This window comes from Stylophora pistillata, chromosome 11 (assembly GCF_964205215.1).
Source record: "Stylophora pistillata chromosome 11, jaStyPist1.2, whole genome shotgun sequence".
In the NCBI taxonomy this organism is placed as follows: Eukaryota; Metazoa; Cnidaria; class Anthozoa; order Scleractinia; family Pocilloporidae; genus Stylophora; species Stylophora pistillata.
The window spans coordinates 3485187-3512971 of record NC_142529.1 but is presented as its reverse complement, the minus strand read 5'-3'; the positions used below and the strand labels follow the sequence as shown (position 1 = coordinate 3512971).

Sequence of the window (27785 nt, the reverse complement as noted above, 5' to 3'; positions counted from 1 at the left end):
GTATACCAGGAACTGTTGACTGTACACTTTGAAAAGCAAACCATACACATAATAGGAAAGGGAAGGTGGAATGACATTACTTTGCAGCTGAATTACTTCCGTTTTGCTTGGATTGACATTAGTGACATACGCAAAGGAACATATTTGGTTTGTTCTTGAGTTCATAAAAAAGAATAATTGCGAAACTGGGCGGAAAAGATATTTGACTATCTCTTCAAATGAAGATGAAGTTCATTCTTACGTACGTTGATGGTTTATTTTCCTTTTTTTCAAAAGTTCGTTTCTGTATCAATCCTGTCGGTATGCAAAACGGAAAGATCAAAAATGGCCAAATCACAGCCTCCTCAATGTACAATCAGTTCCACGCACCGTGGCTTGCCAGGCTCCACCGCGCCAAACATGGCCGCTACATTGGCTCTTGGTCATCAAGACACAATAATCACAACCAATGGCTGCAAGTTAACCTTGGAAGGACTATGAAAGTGACTGGTATCAATACCCAGGGACGCCAAGATGCCCATCAGTGGGTGACTGCTTACTATGTGTTCTATAGCTTGGATGGGATGTACTTTGCTAAAGTGAAGCACTGGTGGAACTATGTGAAGGTTGGTGACTGATGTTGTACAGCTCTGTTTAGCCCTGTATGAGCTCACCGCAAGGGAAAGTCTTTTGCAGGCAAATGTTTGTGCGCGTTTACATTAAAAAAGAAATCAAGGCAAGCCTTGGTCGACACCTCTTACCGGGCTACCCTTGTCTCCAACCGCGTTGAACCGGGTTAAATAATTGAAATTTCTCGACTTTTTTCATTTTAAAAGTGGCAAAAAGCTGCCCTCTGAAAACAAACCAGTCTCAAATCAAACCACTTTTTTTTTTTTTTTTTGCAATTTACTTGCAATTTTGGGTTCTTGATTATTATTATTATTATTAGCAATCTTTGTGGTTAATCATTCCGGAATCGTGCGAGGAGCCCTAATTGAAGCTTGGTGAAATAGTAAACAACTGAAGGTTTCTGCCGTCTTACCTTTCCATATATTCTTGCATTGGCGATATACTTCACTTCACTTTAAAGTTAAGCTTTTTACACCCTAGCATCAATATACACATTCTCAATACTTTTCTCCATACATTTCTTAAGGTGCTGCTAAGGAGAATATGTTGAACAATCAAGAGCTTCTTTAGTTGTTGATCGTTTCCTTTATTCTTATGACCTTAATGTTTGATTCAGGAGTGATATTGTAAAGAGAAATTAGATTCTAGTTACTCTCGGGGGGTCCAAGGGTTAAATGAGCACAGAAAAACATTCCAAGTACCTTGAAAGAACTAGAAAGGATCCACCAGTGGCAGCAAAACACCTGTGAACTCCATGCTAAAGTAAACGAGGCAAAGACTAATCAAACTATAAAGTCATCATCTTACCACACCTGTGAGAAGAATTAATGGAATTTTTTTGTTTCTTTCGCAGCAATTCCCAGGAAACGTCGACAGATATTCTCTACGCACGCACGCTTTCAAGCCAGCCATTTACGCCCGCTTCGTTCGTATCCAACCACGAGGCTGGAGGTCACATATTTCCATGAGGATGGAGCTTTACGGATGTCCATGGAGTAAGTGGGGCTCTCTACATTTTAAAGAATTATAGGAAGCTGTTTTTGAGAAACCCCCTGAATAACTAGAATCCTGGAATGAAGGCTCAACGAAAACTCGAATTAAATCTTAGCTTGGGGTTGACACAAATTCGCATTCAGTGGTGATACGACTCCTTGTGTTTCATCGTAGCCTTCTGGCTCCACGTCCCAATTCCAGCAAAGTCATGATACTTCGCCCTCTGATTGGACCTTTCACATTTCGGATGGTGGATTTGTTTTTGTTGTCGTTACTGACTTGCTATTCCTCCAAAGAATTTCCAAGCCAAAGAGAAGTAAAATTTAACTTCTCTTTTACAAAACCAAAACAATGTGTGAATTTCTATTTTGTTTAGTCACCCGACCAAAGAAAAAGCTCTCTGTAACCGTTTAAGTATTTTCTGCTCACCCTTGCTTATCATCAGTCTTTACCTTTATATTTTTTTATGTGCACTTTTCTTTGTTTAACGACCATCAAGACGCTTGAAATCCTTGTAAAATCCAGAACACTGGTGGCATGTGAACTTATTCTATGAGCCTTCGGCTTAGCACGGTCGATTAAATTGCTGGCTGAGCAAGAGTTTTATTTGTCCCAAGCAAGTGACAAATGTTTGACGTATTTCTGTAATTTTTACGGTTTTCCTTCTAGATCATTGTGATATGCCACTCGGTCTCGAAGACGGCCGAGTTCCTGACCCAGTGATGACTGCTTCTTCGTACAACAATATTTACGACGCGCCGTGGAACGCCCGACTCAACAGGCGGCGTTACAGCCGTTTTGGTGGAGGATGGTCACCGCGTAGAAATGACGGACAAAGGTGGCTGCAGGTTGATTTCCAGGCTATGGCGAAAGTGACACGTGTCGCTACCCAGGGAATGCAGAATGCCAATTACTGGGTGAAGAAATATTACATCAAATATTCAAGAACTAGAACTGGATTTGTTCCATATCGCGAGGGTAGAACCACAAAGGTATGTTTTACTTACTGATGTGATGTCAAAACTCCCATCTCCAAATTTTGCCCTGATTCTCATACGGTTCGAGATCGCTCGTTCCAAGGAGAGGGAATATGAAGCACTATGGCTCGTCTGTCTTGATGAAAGAGTCATTTCAGAACTTTTAGGAGATCGCCATAATAGTCCTTACCGATCGAACAGATTCTTTTATTAGTTCAATCGTCATGAACATTTCATTTGTCTTTCTTGTTTTATAGATTTTCCGTGGAAACTATGACAGATACATCATCGTGCAAAATAGGTTTGCCCGGGTACTCCATGGCAAATACTTCAGAGTTTACCCTGTTTCTTGGTATTCTTGGATTGGCTTGAGGGTCGAGTTCTATGGATGTGTCTACGGTAAGATTTCACTAAAGCAGCGAAGGTCCTTGATCTATAAAACTTGACATGAGAAGTGTCCAGGTAACCGCGCTCTTACTGAGTTGAATTTTCAAGTCTGGCAACGTTTTACAGAAAGGGAATGAGAGACATGGAAGTGATCACCGAAGTTTGAATCACCTTAGTTTGAAATATCGTATGAAAGGGTAGACTTAACTTATTTTGAGACCCCGAGATCACAAATTACATGTAGAATATCATTTGAAAGGTTAAACTAGATTGAGTGGTGTAGATTTTGATAGCTGGTCCTAATTTTAACGGATCAAGGGAATTTATATTTCTGACCTGGTTAACTTGTCTGTAAAAAACACAAGTGTTAAGAACTTAAGGTAACATTCTAAATGAAAACTTTTAGCTCTACATTAAGTTTATATCGCAATTTACAGGAAAGCGATGTAACCAACCTCTGGGAATGCAAAATGGTCGCATAAAAGCAGCACAGCTATCCGCGTCCTCTAGCTGGGACGGAAATCACGTGCCTAACAATGGCAGGCTTCACCTTCGCCGCATTGGCCATCGAGTGGGGGCCTGGTGTGCTCGACATAACACACGGTACCAGTGGTTTCAGATCGATTTTTACCGCGCAGTAAGATTGGTAAAAATCGCCACTCAGGGAAGACAAGATGCCGCTCAATGGGTCACTCAGTATTATCTTAGCTACAGTCAAGATGGCGCGCACTTCGCGGAGTTTAAACATAACAGCAACCGGAAAGTAAGTGTGGAGACAATACTTTTGCGTTATTTTAATGAACCATGGCGTTCGTCATGCACGCATAAAGCCATTCTCTAATGAAAACTTTTAAGCTTTAAAATAACTTTGTGAGAAGAATATCCTACAGTGTTTTTAAGCTTAAGAATTCACAGAAGTTAACCATATCTTCATTCTTATTTTCCCAGTACCTTGTGGGTAATAGAGACCAAAACAGTGTGGTACAAAATCGTTTATTTCCGCAAATCAGAGCGCGCTTTCTACGTGTCCATCCTTGGGGCTGGTACAGACATATCTCTATGAGAGTGGAGCTGTATGGGTGTTCTGCAGGTTTGATCTCGTCCTTATTAAAATCAAACTGAAAAGTAAACTTTAATGCTATGACTCCTTGGTGTTGCATGGCTCATCCTGTTCTGCGCACAACAGTACTCGCAAAATCCTTTAATTAGGACGCGCATGATTCAAAACTAAGATTACCTGTCATGGAAACTTCAGATGAATGTCAGTGTCTGAGCAGCTGCGCACCTACCCCTCCCTTAAACCGACTTAATCCTAACTTGTTATTTGTTGACTTTTTTAGGTTAGGGGTGGGGTATGTGTGAAATTGGTCATATAGTGAAATTTATTTGAAGATTCATAGAAAATAAGTTTTACACTGTATTGTGGGGAAGAATCAGGGAAAATTTAAAAAGGTCCGAGAACAACCTTTATTTCTAGGAAATAACCTTATTGATGAGCCAATACCTGATGTTGACTGGCTCATGCTATTTTTACCCGCCCTTTCCCTTGCCATCAGTATATTCTATTCCTCATTTTTGCCTTTATGATTTCTTACATTTCATTTTCTGTTTATTATTTCTATTTTTTTTTTTAATGTAAGGACGTTGCTCACTTCCTCTTGGTTTGGAAGACAAACGTATCACCAATGGCCTTTTATCGGCGTCTACATATTACAATCATAATCTGTCCCCCTGGCATGGCCGGTTAAACCATCGCTGGTCATGGAGTGCTAGGACCAACAACCACAACCAGTGGTTCCAAGTGAGCTTTGTGGGTGTGGTCAGGGCGACAGGGATTGCTACCCAGGGAAGACAGAATGCTAATCAATGGGTGACAAGGTATATTGTGTCCTACAGTCCGGATTCAACCAACTTCCGCTATTACTCTGAAGGGAGGGGAACCAAGGTAAGAGTATTCCAAACATCTGGGGCACACTGTGCCACTTTTTTGTTTTTAGCAGATGTTAACGTCATTGTTGATCTATCACTAAACATACCCACGACTACATGGAATATATTTGTTAAACAGATACACCAGAGTGAAAGGCCTATTGCGTATGGAAATCCTGCTAACTGTCTTGGTCACTGCGATTGCTCTCCAATCATTTCTTTTGAATTTCAATATTCTTGTTCCTGACAGGTGTTCACCGGAAACAGCAACAGGCACTCGATTGTGTACCACGATTTTGTGAAGCAGTTCAACGCCGTGTATGTTCGTATTTATCCAAGACGTTGGTACGGCTGGATTTCGATGAGAGCAGAGATATACGGCTGTTATGGTATGTTAGAGTTCGTGTTTCGAGAGTGTTTACGAAGGAGAGGAACGAAAATGTTTCACTATTGGTCCTGGACGAAGTGATTGATTCATTCACCGATCGACAGACAGATAGGCAGACAAGAACAAAGACTAATATACAGATTGATGATTGATTGATGGACTGATAGATCGATTGATTGACTGATTGATTGACTGATTGATCGATGGAATGATTGATTGATTGATTGTTTGACGGACTGATTAATTAATTGACTGCTTCTACCCTTCAATAACGTCCATGTTTAGATAAAATTTTTATCGTTCCTGGTTCACTTCCTCAACCACTCAGCAGTTCTTGATTACCCTATGTACCGATCCTATTTCAACATTTTCAAGAGTTTTGACACTTACCAATGAGTTTTTATGACATTTTTTTCTCTATATAACTGAAAAAGCATGAAAATATACCATAGAAGATTTGACTCAACAAAACTCTTGCTATGAAATGAAACATATTCTATCGAAATGTTGACATTCTTTTATTATTTGTCGCCTAATTTTATTTGAGCACGTAAATCTCGGTCTTTTAATGTAAAAAACGGTATCATTCTCCATGCTTCACGTTTCTGTTTTGCAGTATTTTCGTGCAGCAGCCCATTGGTTAGAAAACTACCGAACTCCAAGATCACCGCATCTTCAGAATACAACAAATACCACGCGGCTTGGCTTGGAAGACTGGGTCGAGTACGGCATGGAAGTTATGTGGGAGCCTGGTGCTCAAGACATAACAATCACAACCAATGGATCAAGTTTGACTTCTCTCGACCAATGAAAATCACTAAAGTGGACACTCAAGGCCGACAGGACGCTGACCAGTGGGTAACGCGTTATCAACTTTCCTCCAGCTTGGATGGAATTCACTGGCAGATTCATAGGATTAACAGTCAGGATAAGGTAAGACACACGATTTAGGAGTCATTTGTAGAGTTATCGCTTGCAACTTGGGATAGCTCACCGCGTTATGATATTCTGTGACTGTCATGCATCTTTGGATAGCTCACCGCGGTATGATATTCTGTGACTGTCACGCATCATGGTTTCTCAAGGAAGAAAGTGCATTGCACAACACGAGCAAACAGGGGCTGCCAACGAGACCATACCTCACTTTGACAGATACACATACGTTACCTTCAAAGTTAACTGGATAGTCATGGCTTTGAATTCACCTGACCAACAAACTGAACTTTATAATCTCCAACAAGCACCTTAAGTCTCCTTTCACAATACACACAGATGAAATCTTTTGCCTGACGAGTTTAAGGTGTTTCCTCAATATGACAAACATAACATAACACAAGTAACGTGACCACTAAAAAGATCAGTCTTTGGACGTTAGCTTCCTACAAAGAATTTGATCCTCTGTTTTCTTGAATATTATGATACCATCGCCTCTTTGCTAACCTTTTCACTCAACGTTATTATCAAATTTTCCCTTTCAGTACTTTCAAGGAAACCGCGATCGCAACAGCGTAGTCACGCAAGCTATCAACCCACCTATTTTAGCGCGTTACATTCGTTTACACCCGAGGGGATGGAGAAGCCACATTTCTATGAGAGTCGAGTTTTATGGATGTCGCGCAGGTAGGGAACAATTTCTTTGTAAATATATGATCTGGAATAATTCTGTAATATTAATACAGTCGAACCTAGATTATCCGGACGTTTACTCTGATCCCAATTTTGTCATGAATATTAAATTAGTCATGTTTAAGATCCGTAGCCAAATTCTTTTTAAAACTACTGCGTTCAAAAGTAGAGTAAAGACGAGTTTCTTTCACCTCTAGAAAGCAAAAGCAGCGCTCGCACGCGTCGTAAATAAAGAAGAACATTCAAATGAAGTCTGATTGCCATACAGTGAGATTTCACGCTCTACTGATTCGTTCGGCGTACATACCATCACGAATGTTTATTCACGATCATCATATCCTTGAAGCGTAAACCTTTAAGCGTCACTTAATTAAAAGATAAAAGATAGCCAAAATCGGAAATGTGCCGCTACTGGCCAAAATCCCAAATCGACCACGAGTGGCCAAAATCCCAAATCTGCAACTACTGGCCAAAATCGGATATCTGCCACTACTGGCCAAAATAAGAAATCTGCCAATACTGTCCAAAATCGCAAATCGGCCACTAGTGGCCAAAATCGGAAATCTGCCACTAGTGCCCAAAATAAGAAATCTGCCACTAGTGGCAACAATCGGAAATCTGCCACTACTGGCCAAAATAAGAAATCTGCCACTAGCCGCCAAAATGGGAAATCTGCCACTAGTGACCACAATCGAAAATCTGCCACTAGTGGCCAAATGAGAAATCTGCCATTAGTGGCCAAAATCGGAAATCTGCCACCAGTGGCCAAAATCGGAAATCTGCCACTAGTGGCCAAAATCGGAAATCTGCCACTAGTGGCCAAAATCGGAAATCTGCCACTAGTGGCCAAAATCGGAAATCTGCCACTAGTGGCCCAAATCGGAAATCTGCCACTAGTGGCCAAAATCACAAATCTGCTACTAGTGGCAAAAATCGGAAATCTGCCACTAGTGGCTAAAATCGATAATCTTCCACTAATGGCCAAAATGAGAAATTTGCTACTAGTGGCCAAAATGGGAAGTCTGCCACTAGTGGCCAAAATAGGAAATCTGCCACTACTGGCTAAAATCGGAAATCTGCCACTAGTGACCAAAATAAGAAATCTGCTTCTAGTGGCCAAAATCGGAAATCTGCCACTAGTGGCAAAAATGAGAAATCTGCTACTAGTGGCCAAAATGGGAAATCTGCCACCATTGGCCAAAATGGCAAATCGGCCACTATTGGCCAATATAACAGATGGGCCTCTGGTGGCCAAAATCGATAACCGGCTGCTAGTGGCCAAAATGGCAAATCGGCTATTAGTGGGCAAGATCTCAAATCGGCAAGAAGTAGCCAAAATTGGGAATCGGCCAGTAGTGGCCAAAATTGCAAAATCGCACTAGTAGCCAAAATCGGAGATTGGCCAACAGTGGTAAAAATTGGAAATTGGCCACTAGTGGCCAAAATCACAAATCGGCTAGTAATGGGAAAATGGCAAATCGGCCACTCGTTACTGTCTTTTTTTTTTTTTTATCGTTGTCTGTTTTATATTATTTTTTATATTTTTGAGATAAAGGAAGGTTTTATTCATTCTCTTGTCTGCGCACTGTAATGAGACTATATTACTAATAGTATGATGATGGTTTTAGATCCGTGCGATGTTCCGTTGGGAATGGAAGACGGTCGAGTCACTAAGGGAATGCTTACGGCATCCTCCATGTACAACCACTACTACGGTCCTTGGAGTGCCAGACTTCAGGCCAGGAACTATGGTTCCCTTCGCGGAGGCTGGATTGCGAAGCACCGCAACACTCATCAGTGGCTGCAAGTCGACCTGGGAATCTTATCCAGAGTAAAGAGAATTGCTACTCAGGGTCGGTATGACGCTAACCAGTGGGTGAAATCTTATACAGTGTCTTACAGCAATAACGGAGCGAGGTTCTATCCTGTCAAACACGGAAGGAATGTCAAGGTATTAGATTTCGATTACTGATTTGAATCAAATCTTTCTCAGTCGTACTTTAAAGGACCTACTTACATATGTGCTTCGTTTCTTTCTTTTTCTCACCAAGGTATTCCAAGGCAACATCGAGAGAAATCACGTTGTTTTCCATAAATTCAGGCCTTCACTGAAAACACGTTACGTTCGTATACATCCGAAGTCATGGTACAGCTATATTTCTATGAGAGTGGAGTTGTACGGCTGTAGGCTTGGTAAGTGTGTTCTCACCAACCCTAATGACGTTTTCTTTGTTAAGGGACAAACTTAAACCAAAGATTTCTTCTCCGCAGGCAGAAGAGCGTTTGTTTTACTTACTGCTTTGATTTGAGGAGTCGATTCTAATGATTTTCTCTGAAAATTTCGGTCGTGATATTCTTGAATGGTTATGTTGGAATCTTTGTTTACTTTGATTACGCGAAAGCTTTTCTGCTTTTCTTCTCTCTGCAAGCAGCGTGCCTTATGACTTCCTCTTTTTGCTCTGTGTACAGGCCCACTGTGCAATCGACCAATGGGATTGCAGTCTGGCCGCCTTAAAAATCACATGATATCAGCCTCATCTTATTGGGATGTGAACCACGCTGCTCACCTGGCTCGGCTTCACCACCGTCGCCGGGGTCGTTTCATGGGGGCCTGGTCCTCAAAATACAACAATCGGTACCAGTTCCTGCAGGTCGACTTTGGTGGAGCGTCTAAAATAATCCGAATTGCAACCCAGGGACGACATGACGCAAACCAATGGGTGACGCAATACTATATGTCGCACAGTTTGACCCGAGTCCACTTTTCAGAGTATAAAGAACGAAACTCCCGAAAGGTAATAAGCTATTCAATGATTATTAAATTTATCTCAAAACGGATATCAACCAAAAAAAATTTGATGTATTAGGTTGAGTATGCCAGTGTTGTGTATTCTAATTTAATGTTATTTTTATGTATTTCAATTAAGCTCTTGTTGTCTCTTCTCTAACGGAGAAGAGTGCCCTCTTGGATTTATTGATTTAATCGTTATTATTGTTATTATCTCTTTTATCACAGTATTCATTTTTAAATGTTCTTTTCGTATTTTTATTTTTACTATTATTTTTCTCATTGTCAACCAAACTGTTTGGTTTTTGTTTGTTGTTGCCTCGTTCTAGTATTTCTCTGGTAATCACGACCGGAACACAGTAAGATTACACCCGTTTATTCCTGCCATTCGAGGACGGTACATCCGGGTACATCCTTGGGGATGGCACGGTCATATCTCTATGAGATTAGAGTTCTACGGATGTCGTATTGGTAAGAGTGGCCATCGCATTATTTTTGCCCCCCCACCCGGAAAATGCGAGATGTTATAGGCCTGATAACAAGACAAGCTCGAAATGTCATAGGGAAGTGTTCGGTTTTTTTATGTGGTTTTTTTTTTACTGTTTTGCCTTTAGACCCCATTTACATTTATTGTAAGAGGAAATTTTTAAGTGTGACTCACAAAATAAATTACATCATGTTCGGTAGTTAAATGTTAGACTTGCTAGTCGCAATTCGTCAACTGATCATCTGCTATGATAGTCTTGCGTTCTTGAGAGGAACATTCTGCTATTGGCAGTTGCAAAAGTATAACGTACAAGTTGCTATAAGGCCTTGTTCAAATCTTGAGTAACTTTTAAAATTTCCATCTTTTATTAAGATGCCTTTTTAACACTTATCATTTCTTTATCACTTTTAGATCGTTTCACCATGCCTCTTGGTATGGAAGACCGTCGTATTTTGTCGGGTCATCTTCGGGCCTCGTCGTCGTACAACTACAAGCACGGACCTGACCGAGCGCGTCTGAATATCGTCAACGGTCATGGACGAACAGGAGCCTGGGTGTCCAGGCATCGTAACCATAATCAGTGGCTACAGATTGACCTCAGGGAAATGACTATTGTGAAAGGTATCGCTACACAAGGAAGGAGAGAAGCTCATCAGTGGGTGACAAAATATCAGATAACCTACAGTCGATTCGGAGCACGATTCACCTCTTACGTTTCTTTCGGGCGTGTCAAGGTAAGAAGAAGAAATCTTTCTATAGTCTTGGTATGCCCAACTACTTTTAAATTTTCTTTAACTTCCATTTATCTCCCCCTCTTCCCCAGTTCAGTGTTGCCTGCTGTTAACGAAATAGTAACTAATTTCAGGCAACATTTTTTGGGGAAGAGGGGGAAATTTCAAGAAACTTATAAGAGATGAATTACAGGATTTCTGTTTTATTTTTTATGTTTAGTGGAGTGTTGTAGACAACCCACTAAGGGGACGCATTCCACCTACCCTAGTCACCCAATGTAGATCGGCCCAGCCTCTGCATCTTTCTTTTTTGGGCATATAGAGGGGATTTCCCATTTTGAAGACCAATTCCAAAATCTATCTCCTGCTATTTTTCATTTTCAGTGACGAATAGTACAATTTGGTTGCCGCACGAGGTTGTTAAAAAAAAAAGCTCAGTGTAAGATCCGCTAACATAATTTTGATATGTCTCACCGCGTTTCCATTTCACCAAACATCTGAAACACAGTTTTTGAGTCTCGTGCAATTAGTAGAGCAATAAAAAGGAAAGCTACCAAGAAAACTCTTCAACTATATGAGGCTCAACTCTCTTGCTATCAAACATTTTGTTGGATTTGCTTCGATTTTGTTTAAAGCAAAGCCTTCTGAAATAGAGGATGTTATCAATTTTTTACTTATTGCCGTTGTTACACTTTCGGCTGTAAGTAACATTTTCTTTTTACTCTTATTTTAGATGTTCCGTGGTAACTTCGACATTTATCACACAGTGGCCCATAAGATATTGCCCGCCATCAAGGCACGCTACATCAGGATCTATCCGAAGGGATGGCGTTCATACATAGCCATGAGAGTCGAACTTTATGGTGGACGACTGCGAGGTGATTACATGACCAATATTACGGGTCAAATATTTAAATATATGATCCATTGAGATTTAAGCATTTAACACTTCATTTACTTTGTATTCAGAAAACTTCTGCGATGCACCAGTGGGTCTACAATCCGGTCGTATAAAGAACAGCCAAATCACAGCTTCGTCTCAGTGGAACAAGCATCACGCGCCTTGGCTTGCTCGTCTGCACCGGACCAAGAGAGGGCCTTATATCGGATCATGGTCTTCCCGACATAACAACCACAATCAGTGGCTACAAATCGACTTCAGAAGGGCAATGAAGATCACTGGTATTGCCACTCAAGGTCGACAGGACGCTGTCCAATGGGTGACCGCGTATTATATCTACTACGGTTACGATGGCGTTTACTTCTCCCACGTGAAATATTGGTGGAACTATGCTCCAAGGGTAAGATGCTTTTTGAGTGATAATCATTCGGAGTTATGACAATGTAGCGAGCTTGAATGCTTTCTGGTTTGAAGAAAGACATCGATATAGAAGGACTTCGATTTGAAATTTGATTAATGAAATCGTAAATCATTCGGCATCATGACAATATGGTGACTTGAATACATTCTGGTTTTATCAGGACATAATTTGGAGGGATATCGATTTAAAATTTGATTAATGAAATCGGGGCGGATCGACAGAACTACATGGCTTCGGATTCCTTCCCATTCTAATACGCGTGCTTTTCCACCGCCAAAGAAAATTTGACCTAATTTGAGCGAGTGACATAAGTGTCATGACGTTAGTCTCCCACTTTATTATATATTTTCTTGGGTTATTTTATTGAATTTCTCTGACCGCTAAAGCTCTGGTGCGCAAAAGTTACAACCGGATGTTTTAAATGAAATAAACTTGCTGTGGGCTTTGCAGTGTTGATACATTTTCGGATGACAAATGCTCAGTATTTCTTCATGGAAAATTTTGCCACCATCTTGGAGTTTTAGAGCGAAAGGAAGGTTGGATACAGCAAATAGAGTGAGGGTAGACGATTGTTAAGAGGAAGATGTGGTGGAGGGGGTGGGAAATTTAATAGTGGATCCGTGAACGATCGCAGGCTCTAAGGTCAGCTTGTGCACCTGATGAAACGCTTGGCAGCCTCACTTTCTATCACTTTCAGTGCTTCATGCATTTTCATGCCAATACATTATTTTTTGTGTTGTGTCTGTTCTTTAACAGACTTTCCAGGGCAACCGAGATCAACTGTCTGTACAAACACACCCTATAAACCCAGCTATATACGGCCGATACGTGCGAATCATACCACGAGGCTGGAAGTCACATATTTCAATGAGGTTGGAGCTGTATGGAAGTCCTTGGAGTAAGTCTTTCACGAACGCTAGTTTCGTGTGATTTTTGTTTTTGCTGTTTCTTTTGTCTAAAGTAAATTAATGATTTGACCTTGACACCCGGACATCAGTATCCATATTCTCCATATTTCTTCCGAGGTTGGTGATCATCTCCTTTATTCTCATGATCTTCATAAAAGATTCAGCTGTATTATTGTAAGGAGAAATTAGGTGCTGGTCACCTTTAGGGTCTAAAGGTTTAAGAAAGAAATCAATATCACCCGCAGCGTAAATTTCTTTATTCACATTCATACGTTGAATGACTTATAAGGTTTTCATGTATTGAGCTAAATCCATTTGAATCTCACCTCCCAATTTCTTGTGCTCGTTCAACTATCAGTTAATACTACGTTTGTTATTTAAAATTTTCCTCCATTTTTTTAATCATTTAACCCCGCGTGTGACACGAAAAGAACCAAGATGGCGGCGAACTCAAACTTCATATGTTTTGTTGTAGATCGTTGTGATATGCCACTTGGTATCGAGGATAAGCGTGTTCACGACAAAATGATGCGCGCTTCTTCGTATGCCAGGTACTACTGCAGACCAGCGAGTGGACGGCTAAATGGTCGTAGATATGGTCGATACGGAGGGGCCTGGTGCGCAAAGAGACGAGACAGGCGCCAGTGGCTCCAGGTGGATTTCGGCGCACTTACCAAAGTGTCACGTATTGCTACGCAAGGAAGGCAAAACTCCGCTCAATGGGTGAAATCCTACTCTCTTTCATACAGCAAGAATGGATATGCTTATGTACCGTACAGAGTGGGAGGTCGAACAAAGGTTAGCCAGAGAACATTTCAAGAATTTATAATATCCACTAGCTACTCAATGCTCGTATTTCTTCTGTTTTATGTGCCCACGGCTATTTTTCAGAAGCTAGTTGTTCAAGCGCGTGTTAGCGCAAATCCAGGATTAAAAGTTAAACTTGGTTTTGACCTCTCTCGTTTAGAATCACATATTACCACCAACATTTTGTGAGGTCACTCGGTGTTTTCAATGATCCAGCTCAGAGTAACTTATAGACCCAGGTGAACTGGAAATGCAGACTCTTTTAAACCAGAAAAAACTTTTTAGCGTTATTTCAACTTTTTCTCCCGAGCTCTTAGTCTAACACATACTTTTACGTCAGGACACTTACCTTTTTTAGCCTGATATTAATGATCTTTCATACCTCCAGATATTCCCTGGAAACTATGATCAGCACGTGATAGTACGCCATAGATTACGTCATCATATTACAGCGCGCTTTTTTAGATTCCATCCCATCACGTGGTACAACTGGATCTCAATGAGAGTTGAACTGTACGGCTGTGTCGTTGGTGAGTTTTCCTCTCCTTTCAGTTTCTAGTTGTGAATTTTTCAGAATGTTTCAGACCGCATTTTGATCAAGTGACGTAAAACCACGACCAAAACAATGGCTAAGTTTACAATCTCTAAACAGAGAATTAAGGTTAATTTCGGCATCAATTGGAGACTTGAATTTCTGATTGTATATTCGGAATTTGAATGAGTCCAGCTAGGTTCGAACCAAGTGCGTTCAGTCTAATGTCCATCGCACTAGCCACTGCCTCCTAGCTTTCTTACTTCGTAGCCACGTCAAAACAGTAAGATCTTCTTTAACACTAAAAAAAAATACCATTTCTTATCAAAGAATGAAAACCATATCACCTGTATGAGCGTTTATGCATTTGGTTTGTTCTTCTAGGCGCACGTTGCAACAGGCCTCTGGGAATGCAAAATGGTCGCATTCGTGCACACCAACTTACTGCTTCTTCCAGTTGGGACAAGAACCACGCACCCAACTACGGTAGGCTTCATTTCCGCCGCGCTGGTCATCGAATGGGGGCTTGGTGCGCAAGACATAACAACCGTCTCCAGTGGTTTCAGGTTTACTTTGGTCGCCCCACCCGGGTGGTGAAGTTTGCTACACAAGGACGACAGGATGCCCGTCAGTGGGTGACGCAGTATTATTTGACATTCAGTCAGGATGGGGTGCATTCTGCTGAGTACAAAGAAAACAGTAATCGAAAGGTATATCGTGTTCACACGTTGCAAATTTTTGAAAAAATTACATTTTCCAAACAGGGGATCTAAATGGAAACTGAAACCGAAGCAAATAAGAGGTGTCAGCTTTAAAGAAATTTCTCACTTAGTATTGCTTCTGTGGTATCTTTCGCAAGGAAAAGCAAAATCGATTACAAGTAAAAGAGAACAATCTAAGTAAAAGAAAATAATCTATAACTCATCAGTTATAGATTATTTTTATAGTAAATTTTTCTTATTCTTTTGCGTTGAACTTTTGAAGACTTCGCATTTCCTTTGTCAAGAGACTTAAAGTAAGATATAAACTACCTAAACAGCACATTATAATTTTATTATTCATAGCCATATAATTATGGCAACTTTCCTTAAAAGGAGAATTGTAACTTGCAAGGTTTTTTATTCTTTATTTTTTATACACTTCCATGTTAGATTCAATAAAGGTTATTATTATAAAAAAACGTGTATCCATGAGCTTTTCTGGGATTTTTACTAGACATTTTGACGCATTTTTTTAGATTTTTAAGCATTTTATCCGAACAGAGAGATAGTTATGGTTACAGTTATGGAAGTCAGTAAAATGAGTACCCCGTGTGAGGATCGAACTCACGACCTTCAGATTATGAGACTGACGCGCTGCCTTCTGCGCTAACGAGGAACCCTCATGACACTTATGACAATATATTTGACATGCTCACAACTAAAAGACACAATGACTATATTGCTCTTTTTTATTGCAGTACTTCCAAGGAAACAGAGATCAAAACAGCGTCGTCCAACATCGCCTCTTTCCTCGTATCAAAGCTCAATATATTGAGATCCATCCTTGGGCTTGGTACGGACATATCTCCATGAGGGTCGAATTTTATGGTTGTGCTGAAGGTAAACAAGAAATTCTCCATATTGCCTGCCCTACACCTTGTCCTATTGTTCCTCTAATAATTTGTTGCTAAATCAAATAATATCCCCGCCTTGATAATTTTCTTTCTCCTTGTCGCCTTTCTGTTTGGTGGTGTTTTGATATCATAAGGATAAATTACTTAAAAATATGTTTTATAAGAAATAATTTTAGTTTAAATTGTTATTGTAAATAAGTTTAGTTAGTTTATTGTGACTGAAAAGCCCTGTTGAAGGGAGTTCCAATAAAGTATGTATGTATGTATGTATGTATGTATGTATGTATGTATGTATGTATGTATGTAATAATTTCAATATATCAACAAAGTTGAAATGGTAAATTGGCCACCGTTACGATTATTAAAGCTGACGTTTCGAGCGTTAGCCCTTCGTCGAGCGTTAGCCCTTCGCTCCGACGAAGGGCTCACGCTCGAAACGTCAGCTTTTATAATCGTAACGGTGGCCAATTTATCATTTCAACTTTGTTGATATATTGAAATTATTTCGTTACCTCCACCGACGCAGTCCCAAACAGCTTCTTTAGAAACTATCAGCCTTTATTCACATGTTTGTATGTACTTATCGGTTTTCATGGAAGTGAAATTGTTACGATGTAATGCCGAGGACGATCTATCGTTCAGTGTTTGGCTCAGGAAAGTTTCTAGTCCTCTCTCTAAAAATATAAACAAGCAATCTATGAAGTACGATTTCTTTATTACGACAAGCGTTGTGCGTGAATTTTTGATACTTGAAAGAACCTTCTTTTCGCCCTGCGTCAAGCCCTATCGGATTTCATATGAAGCTCGTATCTACTTGGCTTTTTTCTCTCTCGTCAGGGTTCAGAACAAAAGAACCTAACCACTCTTTCTTCTTCCAACACTTTCAGATCGCTGCGTTATGCCTCTTGGTTTGGAAGATAAACGTATTACAGACGGCTCTCTCACCGCATCCACTTACTACAATAAACACCTCTCTCCTTGGCACGGCCGACTGAACAGCCGCTGGTCATGGAGTGTGCGCCGCAACCGCAGAGGGCACTGGTTCCAAGTGAACTTTGTTGAGCTAATGCACATAAAAGGCGTGGCTACTCAGGGAAGGCAGGACGGTTCTCAGTGGGTAAGAAGCTACACAATTATGTACAGTGTGGACGGAATGAATTTCGTGCCTTACAAGGAAGGACGTACCACTAAGGTAACTATATTATCTCGTTACGGCTTTATGCACATTCTAGTGAGTTTTTCAAAGGTAGATATATGTAGTATACAAGTGAAACCGTATGGTATTGAAAAGTGCGCGAGTGTCATCGAGCTTATGTTTTCGCAGGACAAGGTTTTCAACATATCTAGAAATATTTCCGCTTCGAATTTAGTCAAGATAAGTAGAAAATTCCGTGTTTGAATTAAATTGTGCTTTATTCCAGTACGCTTTGCGTATTTGAATACTGCGATGGTCTCAAGTGTACGGCTGAGAAATGCAAGTTTACATTTAAACTCTGATTTTGTACACTTTTACGTCCTATAAGCGTTAAGTATAAACCAGTATTGACGAAAATAACACAGATAACAGAAATGTCTTTTTTTCTTTAATAAGAGAATGCTCCTCTGATTTAAATAAGAAACTCAATCAAGAGCACACTCTGTCATTTACATGTGTATTTTTATCCTCTTTTGTGTTTTACGGCTTACTTACAAGAATCGTGGTTTTATCTTAGATCTTCAATGGAAACACAGACCGCCATTCCATCGTGTATCACCAGTTCCTCAAGCCCTTCACGGCCATAAACGTTCGCTTTTATCCAATAACCTGGTACGGTTGGATATCTATGAGAGCTGAGGTTTATGGCTGTTCAGGTACGACTTAGCTTACTGGGCAAAATGTCTAAACGATATCTCGTTTCTCGTGTGTCATTAACCGAGTAAATCGTTGTTCACTGTTTTTTGTCCGATTGTACAGCTTCTCCGTGTAACAAACCTCTGGGATTACAAAATCACCGTCTTCCCAACAGCCGTATTACAGCATCATCGGAATGGAATCAGTTCCACGCCGCAAGACTTGGGAGACTGGGTCAAGTCAAACGTGGAAAATATGTGGGGGCCTGGTGCACACGGCATAATAATCACTTACAATGGTTCAAGGTTGACTTTGGTCGACCAATGAAAATCACTAAAGTAGCCACTCAAGGCCGACAGGATACGAACCAATGGGTAACTTCGTTCTATCTGTGGTCAAGTCAGGATAACGTGCACTGGGAGGCATACAAGTTTAGAAGCGCATACAAGGTGAAGAAAGATGTCAGATTTAATCTGTATTAATCTTCCGTCTCCTGCATCTATTAATTAGTTAATTTGGTTAGACAGGGGACGTTAAAGAACCCACTTACAAGATTACTGTAATGTGGTCTGGCCTGGTTACTGGGAATTGGGCGGGGAGGGGGCATCATCATAAGTTTCCTTCCATTGATTGTAAACTGCTGATGCAGTCCGGCCAAAGTCCCCCGAAAAGTGTTGTGATGCGCATTTGATCATATCCATATGTTAATTTGCGCAATAGAAGTAATAATTATTAATCAATCTATTTATAATTAGTGTTTTAGGGTTTTCAGAATTCTGCCCGAACTGTTCAAATAAATGATTTACACCAGAAGTTCACTTGAGAACGTTTTTGTAGGACCTGTTGAGGAACTTCGCTGCGTGAAAATAAGAAAAAAGTACGAATGAGTTTTTCAGACCTTGGTGCTCAGCGAATGTGACTCTAAACCGGAATCAGCGCGATTGCGGGACACTGGATTTGTGGTTATAGGCCAATGATCTTTATATTTATCAAACGTTCATGATTATCATTTTACTCCTGCAGCTATTCCAAGCCAATCGTGATCAAAACAGCATCGCTAAAAATGCCATCAACCCACCAATCTTAGCCAGATACGTCAAACTTAACCCACGTGGCTGGTACAGACACATTTCAATGAGGATTGAGTACTATGGTTGTGTCGCTGGTGAGTAAGTTGTTTTTATCTCGACCATTCACCACCGATAAGAATCCAACAAAACTGCTTTGTCTCCTATCTCTGTTTGTGACGTTTATCCACCAGTCTATATTTAGCCCTCCCGATTCTAGGAATGACGAAAAAGATGACTTCTACTTTTCAACGGTAGTACAATGACTAGAAGACAAATGACAAGGGGCAATATTTCATTTGCACCAAATTCTCCAAAGAAAATAGTAGGTACAAAAAGGGTACGTGTGTTGGATAAACTCATCAACATGAACGGACATGAGCCGTTACCACATGTGTCCCATACAAAAAAAAGATAAGAAAAAATGTAAGAAATCTTGGGAGTATAGGAATCAACGCTAGACCGAAAAGGTAAAGATAGTTAAGGGCGTCGAAAACTGACACGCTTTGAATGGTGAACTTGAAAAGTTTAGGCGAAATTTTCAAGAAGGAAAAGTCGTGTCTTAGACCTTTAGGAGAGTTCAAACAATGTTACTCTTACAATCCAGATCGTTGTGATGTTCCTCTTGGAATCCGAGATGGTCGCGTGACACGCGCAATGTTCACTGCCTCTTCCATGTACAACCACTACTATGGTCCTTGGAGCGCAAGACTGCAGGCTCAGAATCGTGGCTCCACCAGAGGAGGCTGGTTGGCTAAGTACCGCAACACTCGTCAATGGCTGCAGATTGACTTAGGAGCTACTTCCAGGGTGAAGAGAATAGCTACCCAAGGCCGGTATGATGCCCACCAGTGGGTGAAGTCTTACACTGTGTCGTACAGCAACAACGGTGTGAGGTTCTATCCTTACAAACATGGCAGGAGAGTAAAGGTTGGCGAGTGCTTATGCAATTTCTTGAAGAAGCTTCAAAGAGATCTAAGATGTTTTGTAATCTCCGTAATGAAATACACTTGAGTCTTTGTTATATTTACGTTGTGTAGTTTGCGGAATGAGTTTGGAGCTGCCCACATATAAAGGCTTCTTTTTTTCCTTTACCTCTGGTGGTGCTGTTGCTCTAACTGCTACAATTTCGCAGAGTCGTCAACTGTATATCTTAATTGAAGACATGCTTGGGTTTACGTATTGCGCAGTCCTTGGATGTCTCGAGATACATCAGAGGCGCACTAGAGAAAATTAATTCTGTCCGAATTACATGAGAAACCGACGCGAGGAGATGTCTCGGTTGTGATTAAAGTATAACTTACACGCCAAGGTGATTAAGTTCCCCTCCTTACTTTTTACCAATGGTGTTATAATTAGCCAATCAAAAGACACATGCTCATAGAAAATTTTCTTGTCTAGATATTCCAAGGGAACACCGAGAGGTATTATGTGGTTTACCACAGGTTTCGTCCGACCATCAAGGCCCGCTATATACGTATTCACCCAAGGACTTGGTACAGCGGGATCTCTATGAGGCTTGAACTTTATGGCTGTCGACTAGGTATGTGTAGCTTTAAGAACTTGCGATAAAAATTGTTTGGACCGAAATTTTGTCATGACTCGTGCTTTTTTAAAGTTCCCAAGCACCTCAAAATTATATAGAAGACTCGGCACGCCGGTAAAAGCTCGTTCTAATTTTTGGATTCTAGAATTTTTTTACAAAACACTTACTCTGGCTATAGTTGTCGGCATACATGGTGATTACATACCATCACATCTTGCCAGAACTTTTTGTCTTTACAATTTGAGCCCTTGAATTTTACGGCTGTCAACTAGGTATGAAGTATCCGAAGCCAAATTGCCCAGAGTGCTGGCAGGGTATGCAATATTTGCAGGGTATGCAATATATTATTCCAAAAATGAAAGGTTCAGGTGTCGTAGGGAGTTACACTGCTCTTTTTAATAGCCTCTTATTTTTTTCCTGACTAGGTGTCCTCTGCAACCGACCACTGGGAATGCAGACAGGGCGCATCAAGAACCGCCAAGTCACGTCGGCATCCATGTGGGACCAATTCCATGGCCCTTACCTTGCGAGACTCCACCGGCCGCGTCGGGGACGATACATAGGGGCCTGGGCAGCAAAGTACAATAACCACTATCAATGGCTGCAAGTGGACTTTAAGAGAGCTGCGAAGATCATCAAGATATCTACACAGGGACGGCAAGATGCTTACCAGTGGGTGACACAGTATTATATTACCAGGAGTCTCGACAGAGTTCACTTTATGCCATATATGGAGAGGAATAGCATTAAGGTATGGGCCTTAATAAGAGTCCAGAACTGGTGCGAAAATATTCGGCACAGGGCGCTGATCGTCTGTGTTTCAGTAACAGCTAAACCTTGACTTAGTTGTAAGGTTTTTTTGGCCACAAACTCCTCTTGGTCAGGTGGTCCAGTTATTAAAGCACTTTATTATATGGCTGGGTCTCACAAGGACTGGGAACTACCGAATTCACGAATTTGATTGGCTGAAATCAATATTGAAAGCGGTCTAGATTTTCCCATCTAGACCGGTCTAGAAAAAAAGGTACAAAGAATATAAAAAATTGGCATATGATACAGCCATATAATAGACATCTTATTAACCGAGGTAGGTTGGTCTGTATGGGAGAATCTTGACCTCGGTCGCTGGTACAGACCTCACTGCGTTCAGTCTGTACTGGCGATCTCGGTCAAGATTCTCCCATACAGACCTCCCGCTCGATTAATAAGAACTAAGGAATTCCGCCTTTTATCATGGTCACTCGATGGTAGATCTAGATATCCTAAAACTAGTAAGGCTTTCAGTTTGAGATTTTCCGACAGTAAAGCAGTTTTGTGCGCGCGAACCAGCGTCGTTTTGCGAGATAAACGCAGTTGCTTTTATCATTATAGAAGGAGTCTTGGCGAAAATGGTAAAGTAAAAAAATATCCTGGATATATCAACAAAGTTGAAATGGTGAATTGGCCACCGTAACGATTACAGAGCTTTTGTAATCGTTACGGTGGCCAATTCACCATTTCAACTTTATTGATATATCCAAATTATTTCGTTACTCCCACCGACGCAGCCCCAAACAGTTTCTTTCGAAACTATCAGCCTTTATTAAAAAAATATCCACACGTTAGCAGTAAAGGGGCTCAGTATCGCTCGATACCTTTATGGTTAACTTTGTGCTTGAGTGGACCTTCTCGATACACATATAACCTTGCATAGAGCGCTAAAAATTGCATACAAATCTCGCCCCGGCAGCAAAAGCGCACCTCATTGAGACTCTTCACGAGTATTTGATAGGAAACAGTTCAGTCTAAATCTTACTAAAAATATATATTCATGGTCTTTCATCTGTTACAGTACTTCACGGGTAACCGTGACCAAAATACTGTTGTCACGAACTCCTTTGTTCCCATACTGCGTTGTCGTTACATCCGGGTCCGTCCCAGAGGATGGTACAAACACATATCCATGAGAGTAGAGTTTTACGGTTGTGTTACAGGTGGGTATCCTTCACATTGGACGCACTTCAAGTTGCCAAATTATGGTGACGCTTTAGCAAGAAATTAACTTGTCCTTTGTTTCTGTTTTGCTCTTAAGATCGGTGTGTTATGCCTTTGGGTATGGAAGATCGTCGTATCTTATCTGGTCGTCTTCGCGCCTCTTCGTCGTACAATTACAACCATGGACCCGACCGAGCGCGTTTGAACATCATCAACGGTCATGGACGAACAGGGGCTTGGGTGGCCAGGCATCGAAGTACCAATCAATGGCTACAGATTGATTTGGGCCAGAGTAGTATCTTGAAAGGAATCGCTACACAAGGGAGGAGAGAAGCTAATCAATATGTGAGAAGCTATACGCTCTCATACAGTCGTTTTGGAATGAGATTCAAGGGTTATGTGTCCTATGGAAGAGTCAAGGTACGGACAATCAAGCTGTGAATTTTTTCCTAAAGCATTTCACCCTAAGATCGGTACGCATATTCCGCATACTGTTCACAATACACTTTCTGTATTACTAATAAGGAGATTCTGTTTTACTGTCAAGAACTTAAGCCTAATGTTGGAGATCATGTTAGATTTTCGTCAGTCTTAGGGGTTAGAGGGTTGAGGCATACAGGGATACAGAAAAACCACAGTTTCATTAGATGTGTGACGATTACTTGAACTGAAGTTGGCTTCAGTTATTGGAAAGAAATCAGACACCAACGGATATAGTGGAATTCACTTCGTAACCATTTAGTTTGTGGCTAGAGTTACTTTTCTGTGATCTCTACAGGTATTCCGAGGTAACTACGACATTTATCACACGGTGGGGCACAAGATCATGCCAGCAATAAAAGCACAGTTTGTCCGAATTAACCCGCGGTCGTGGTACAGCTACATAGCCATGCGTGTGGAACTTTATGGATGTCGTCTACGCGGTAAGGCTTAAGTTTATAAATTAAGGTTACAAGTTCTTTAACTAATTCTCAGGCTATGGAGAAGTAAACCCTTTAAGGATATTCTTCACTACAGATCTGAAGGTAAAAAAAATTGAAAAATCTGCTAAAGACGTTTTGCATTTCTGAAAAACTTTTGTTCGTAACGCTTGAAAGTTAATGGCTATTTTTAAAAGCCTATAACTTTAAAGCACACAAATGGAATAGGAATATGTCCCCTCGAGGAACTTACCTTGTCTATTTACTCCAGAACGATTTTACGACAGTCCTCTTGGCCTTCAAAACAATCGAATCAAAAATGCTGCCATCACAGCCTCGTCTCGGTGGGATGCGAACCATTCCCCTTGGTTGGCGCGACTTCATCATCCGCGTCGAGGTCGGTTTATTGGGGCCTGGTCTTCTCGACACAATAATCATAACCAATGGCTGCAGGTGGATCTCGGAAGGTCAATGAAGGTGACGGGAATTGCGACTCAGGGTCGATACGACGCTGACCAGTGGGTAAAGGCGTACTATCTGTATTACAGTGCAGATGGAGTCAACTTTGCTAAAGTAAAGCACTGGTGGAATTATGTTAAGGTACGTTAGTCATCAGTTTGCAAATTCTCAGTGCTGTTTTAAATCAACTTAAAGCAGAAAGGAAAAAAGAATTTTGAAAATATTAGCCAGGGGATATCGAGATAAAACACCAAATTCCTTGAACCAGTCAACAAGTGAATGGTTTGTTTGTCTGATTATTATTATTTTATAGAACATTAGAAGCAAATTTACACGACCGGCATATAGCATTAGCTAATCTTGGCGGGTATTAGTAATAAATAAGTAAATACTACACATTGCAAGCTAAAGAAGTTTCATTACCACAATAAACTAAAGAGATTTTACAATAAACTAAAGAGATTTTACAATAAGCTAAAGAGATTTTACAATAAACTAAAGAGATTTCATTACTACAATGTTATTGGGGTTATAAGCCATGTATTAGTTTACTACATTATAAGCTAAAAGATACGTACAGTTGGGAAATAATCTGGGACCATCGCAGCATATCACTACTGCCTCTTTTCTACGACCACGTTGAATATATTGTTTCGCCCTTCAATGTTCATCAAGTCGTGAAGCTCGACCTAAACTCCAACAGCTCCATCGTTTATCATATTGCAAGTGACCTCAATCACAGTTCATCCTCTTTTCTCAGTCCTATTTGTGGACAACTTAACGTTGTACACTAATTATCAACTGCGAATGCTTAAACAATTTTCTTTGTCTCCATAGACTTTCCAAGGGAATCGAGACCGACTGTCTGTCCAAACACATCCAATTGATCCACCACTGTACGGGCGATATGTTCGAGTCATACCACGAGGCTGGAGGTCACACATTTCCATGAGACTGGAATTGTATGGAGCACCATGGAGTAAGTTTTGCAACCTACCTATGACCGAGTTCGAGGTCCGTAATGTAGATTGCGCACCCGAGTTTTTTCGCGCGCGGGCCACAAATCCGAATGGAAACACTGAAAATTCTTGTTAACTGATAAAAAACTTTTTTTTTTAGATCGTTGTGACATGCCACTCGGTGTAGAGGACGGCCGTGTTCCAGATCCACTCATGCGCGCCTCGTCCTTCTACAACTACTACTGCAGCCCATTCAATGGCAGACTGAACAGACGACGTTATGGAAGATACGGAGGGGCCTGGTGCGCAAAAAGACGGGATAGACGTCAGTGGCTGCAAATAGATTTTGGCGCGGCTACCAAAGTATCACGTGTTGCCACTCAAGGAAGACAGAACTCCGCTCAGTGGGTGACGAGTTATTACATATCGTACAGTAAGAGTGGGTATAAGTTCACTCCTTACAGAGAAGGCAGGCGTACCAAGGTAAGATCATCTTTTGAATAGTCTACGATTGATATTTTTTGGATGCATTACTATGCATATTCTCTATACTATTCTCTATACATTTCTCATGGTACAGAACAGGAAAATGTTATTAACAATCAAGAGCGTCACAGGTCGGTGTTTAGTTCTTTTATTCATAAGACCATAATGTTTGATTCGGCGGTGATATTGAAGGAGAGAAGTAAGTGCGAGTCACCCGAATGTCTTGCTCAGTGGAAATCACTGACCATCTATATATTTAAAAAACAAAAAAATGTTTGTTTGTTTTGTCGTTGTTTTTTAAGCTCCTTTCCAATACTTTCACTTGATTTTTGCCATAAATTGGTGAAACAAAATCTCTCAGAAACTTAAGAATCAATTTACTATCTTATCTTTCAGATATTCCAGGGTAATTACGATCGCTACATTATCGTTCGTCACAAACTAGCGAAGCCAATAACAGCGCGCTTCTTCAGAATTCACCCAGTCACGTGGTACAGCTGGATCTCAATGAGGGTAGAATTTTATGGTTGTGTTGTCGGTAAGTGTACCCTTACATCCGGGCATAAGTAATAGTGGGTAAATCATAGGTAGCATGACTTGATTAAAAATTTCTTAAATTTTTTGTCTGTTTTAAGGACCAAAATGCGACAAGCCTCTAGGACTGAAAAATGGCCGCATTCGTGCAAACCAGCTTACTGCTTCTTCCAGCTGGGACAAGAACCACGCACCTAACAACGGCAGGCTTCATTTCCGCCGTGTTGGTCATCGAATGGGGGCTTGGTGCGCGCGACATAACAACCGTCTCCAGTGGTTTCAAGTTTTCTTTGGTCGCTCCACTCGGGTGGTGAAGATTGCTACACAAGGACGACAGGATGCCCGTCAGTGGGTGACTCAGTACTATTTGTCATACAGTCAGGATGGAATACATTATGCAGAATTTAAGGAGAACAGCAATCGAAAGGTATGAACTCCTTTTCATTCATCATCTAGCGTGCTTTAAGTTTGTCCACACGATATAATCGCATTGCTTTTAATGAACCTTTTTCACTCGGTAAAAGTCATATTAGTTTGAAATTTGTGTGAAATAAAGTATGAAAATTAAAAGGAATTTCTTAAATTAATGCATCCATTGAATCATAAGATAAAACAAAGGGTGCCATATATCTGGAAATTGTTCTTAGAAATCACTCTTTCAAACTCTGCTGAGGTCAAATCCTGCGATTTTCATTTTAATTAAGCACTGTATTAACTACTTGTCTTCTCACTGGCTAAGAGCTTGTTCTAATCACCTGGTATCAAGGAACCGTAGTAAAAATTTACTAACAGATATCTCTCTGTGTTGAAGTCAAATCCTGCGATTATCATTTTAATTATGTATTGTCTTAGTTATGTCTTCTCATTGGCTAAGAGCTCGTTCAATTTACTTCTAGACATCTCTCACTTGGTAGTTAAGAAACAAAGTTTGCTCGCTAAGGCCCAACTTATTTTGTATCTAACATGTGAACTTTAGAAGGTCTCTAAATACCGGTAAGCTCCGTGATATATCTTCCAGATATTTGTAGAGGACAAATCTGGCAGATATGCTCAAATGTCTGATTGATATGTAGCTTCAGAAAGCAGTATCCACGGAATCGTGGTATTTCGCAGCTTCCTTGGCATTCTGTCAATAAAATTCTCCATGACGACTTTTCATTTCTTTCACTGAAATTATTCGCTCTGGTCTTATAATGGTAATTTTCTGCGATATGCAGCAAGAACGTAAAATGTTTCTAAATCCTTGGCGATAGCTTTGTACAAATGGCAAGCAAATCGAGAGATTTACGACAGTCGATGCGTAAAGCAAGACCACGTCATAGCTGTCGAGAATGATTTTGGCTGCTTGGAATTTCTTCAGGAGTTACTAACGTTGTCGTGTTAGGAGCCAGTGACATGATACTCTCTTAGTGAGGTTTGTGATAGTGGCTTTTGATTCCTTTTTTGGATATCCGCACCGGTGCAGTGGAATTTTTATGCTCGAACGTTGCTTTTTGTAACTCTCTAGCTCGGCAAAATTGGCCTCTGTTTTGAATGAGATGATAGGAAATTTACTCTCTCTAACATTGCACAATTTTTCCCCTTATTCAAGAGCTAAAATCATATTTTGCATTTTGATTGTCTTATTGCATTTGTCTTTTGACAAAGGAGAGAGAGTTGTTAGCCTTCATATTTTTTATTTACATTTGATTCTCGATGACACCAAGCCGCGGGATTTCAAACACGAACCAATTTCAACTTTCCTTAGGTTTCCGTCAAACATTCGCTGTAAACTCACCCTGGATAATCTGGGGCAGTTTTCGTTGTCCTGCAAGGTATTTACTAAATTATTTTACCCTCGATAGCTCAAATTATGTTTGTCACAACGTGACAAGTCAAAACAAACAGTGGTGTAGTCCACGATACTAAAT

General features: G+C 40.6%; 2 protein-coding genes and 1 non-coding gene across 3 annotated transcripts; 2 read left to right on the top strand and 1 right to left on the bottom strand.

Annotated features, from left to right (window-relative positions):
* The first annotated feature begins 2282 nt into the window (after positions 1 to 2282).
* On the top strand, positions 2283 to 5197 carry LOC111323155 (lactadherin-like). Its single transcript, XM_088739130.1, has 6 exons — positions 2283 to 2594; positions 2837 to 2978; positions 3404 to 3729; positions 3915 to 4056; positions 4607 to 4844; positions 5146 to 5197. Exons 1-6 carry the CDS (start codon positions 2283 to 2285, stop codon positions 5195 to 5197), a joined length of 1212 nt encoding a protein of 403 aa, XP_088595256.1.
* LOC111323152 (uncharacterized) lies at positions 4231 to 26308 on the top strand. Its single transcript, XM_022926450.2, has 31 exons — positions 4231 to 4911; positions 5146 to 5284; positions 5900 to 6216; positions 6762 to 6903; positions 8538 to 8860; positions 8961 to 9102; positions 9379 to 9704; positions 10027 to 10168; positions 10596 to 10918; positions 11649 to 11793; positions 11885 to 12216; positions 12994 to 13135; positions 13621 to 13943; positions 14341 to 14482; positions 14869 to 15194; positions 15944 to 16085; positions 16987 to 17291; positions 17812 to 17950; positions 18054 to 18379; positions 18954 to 19095; positions 19605 to 19927; positions 20399 to 20540; positions 20969 to 21294; positions 22375 to 22516; positions 22615 to 22937; positions 23296 to 23440; positions 23709 to 24037; positions 24734 to 24875; positions 25016 to 25338; positions 25738 to 25879; positions 25977 to 26308. Exons 2-31 carry the CDS (start codon positions 5257 to 5259, stop codon positions 26306 to 26308), a joined length of 6876 nt encoding a protein of 2291 aa, XP_022782185.2. The 5' UTR covers positions 4231 to 4911; positions 5146 to 5256.
* Trnam-cau (transfer RNA methionine (anticodon CAU)) lies at positions 15789 to 15861 on the bottom strand. The gene has a single exon. It is a non-coding gene; the product is annotated as a tRNA-Met (tRNA).
* Positions 26309 to 27785: the final 1477 nt, after the last annotated feature.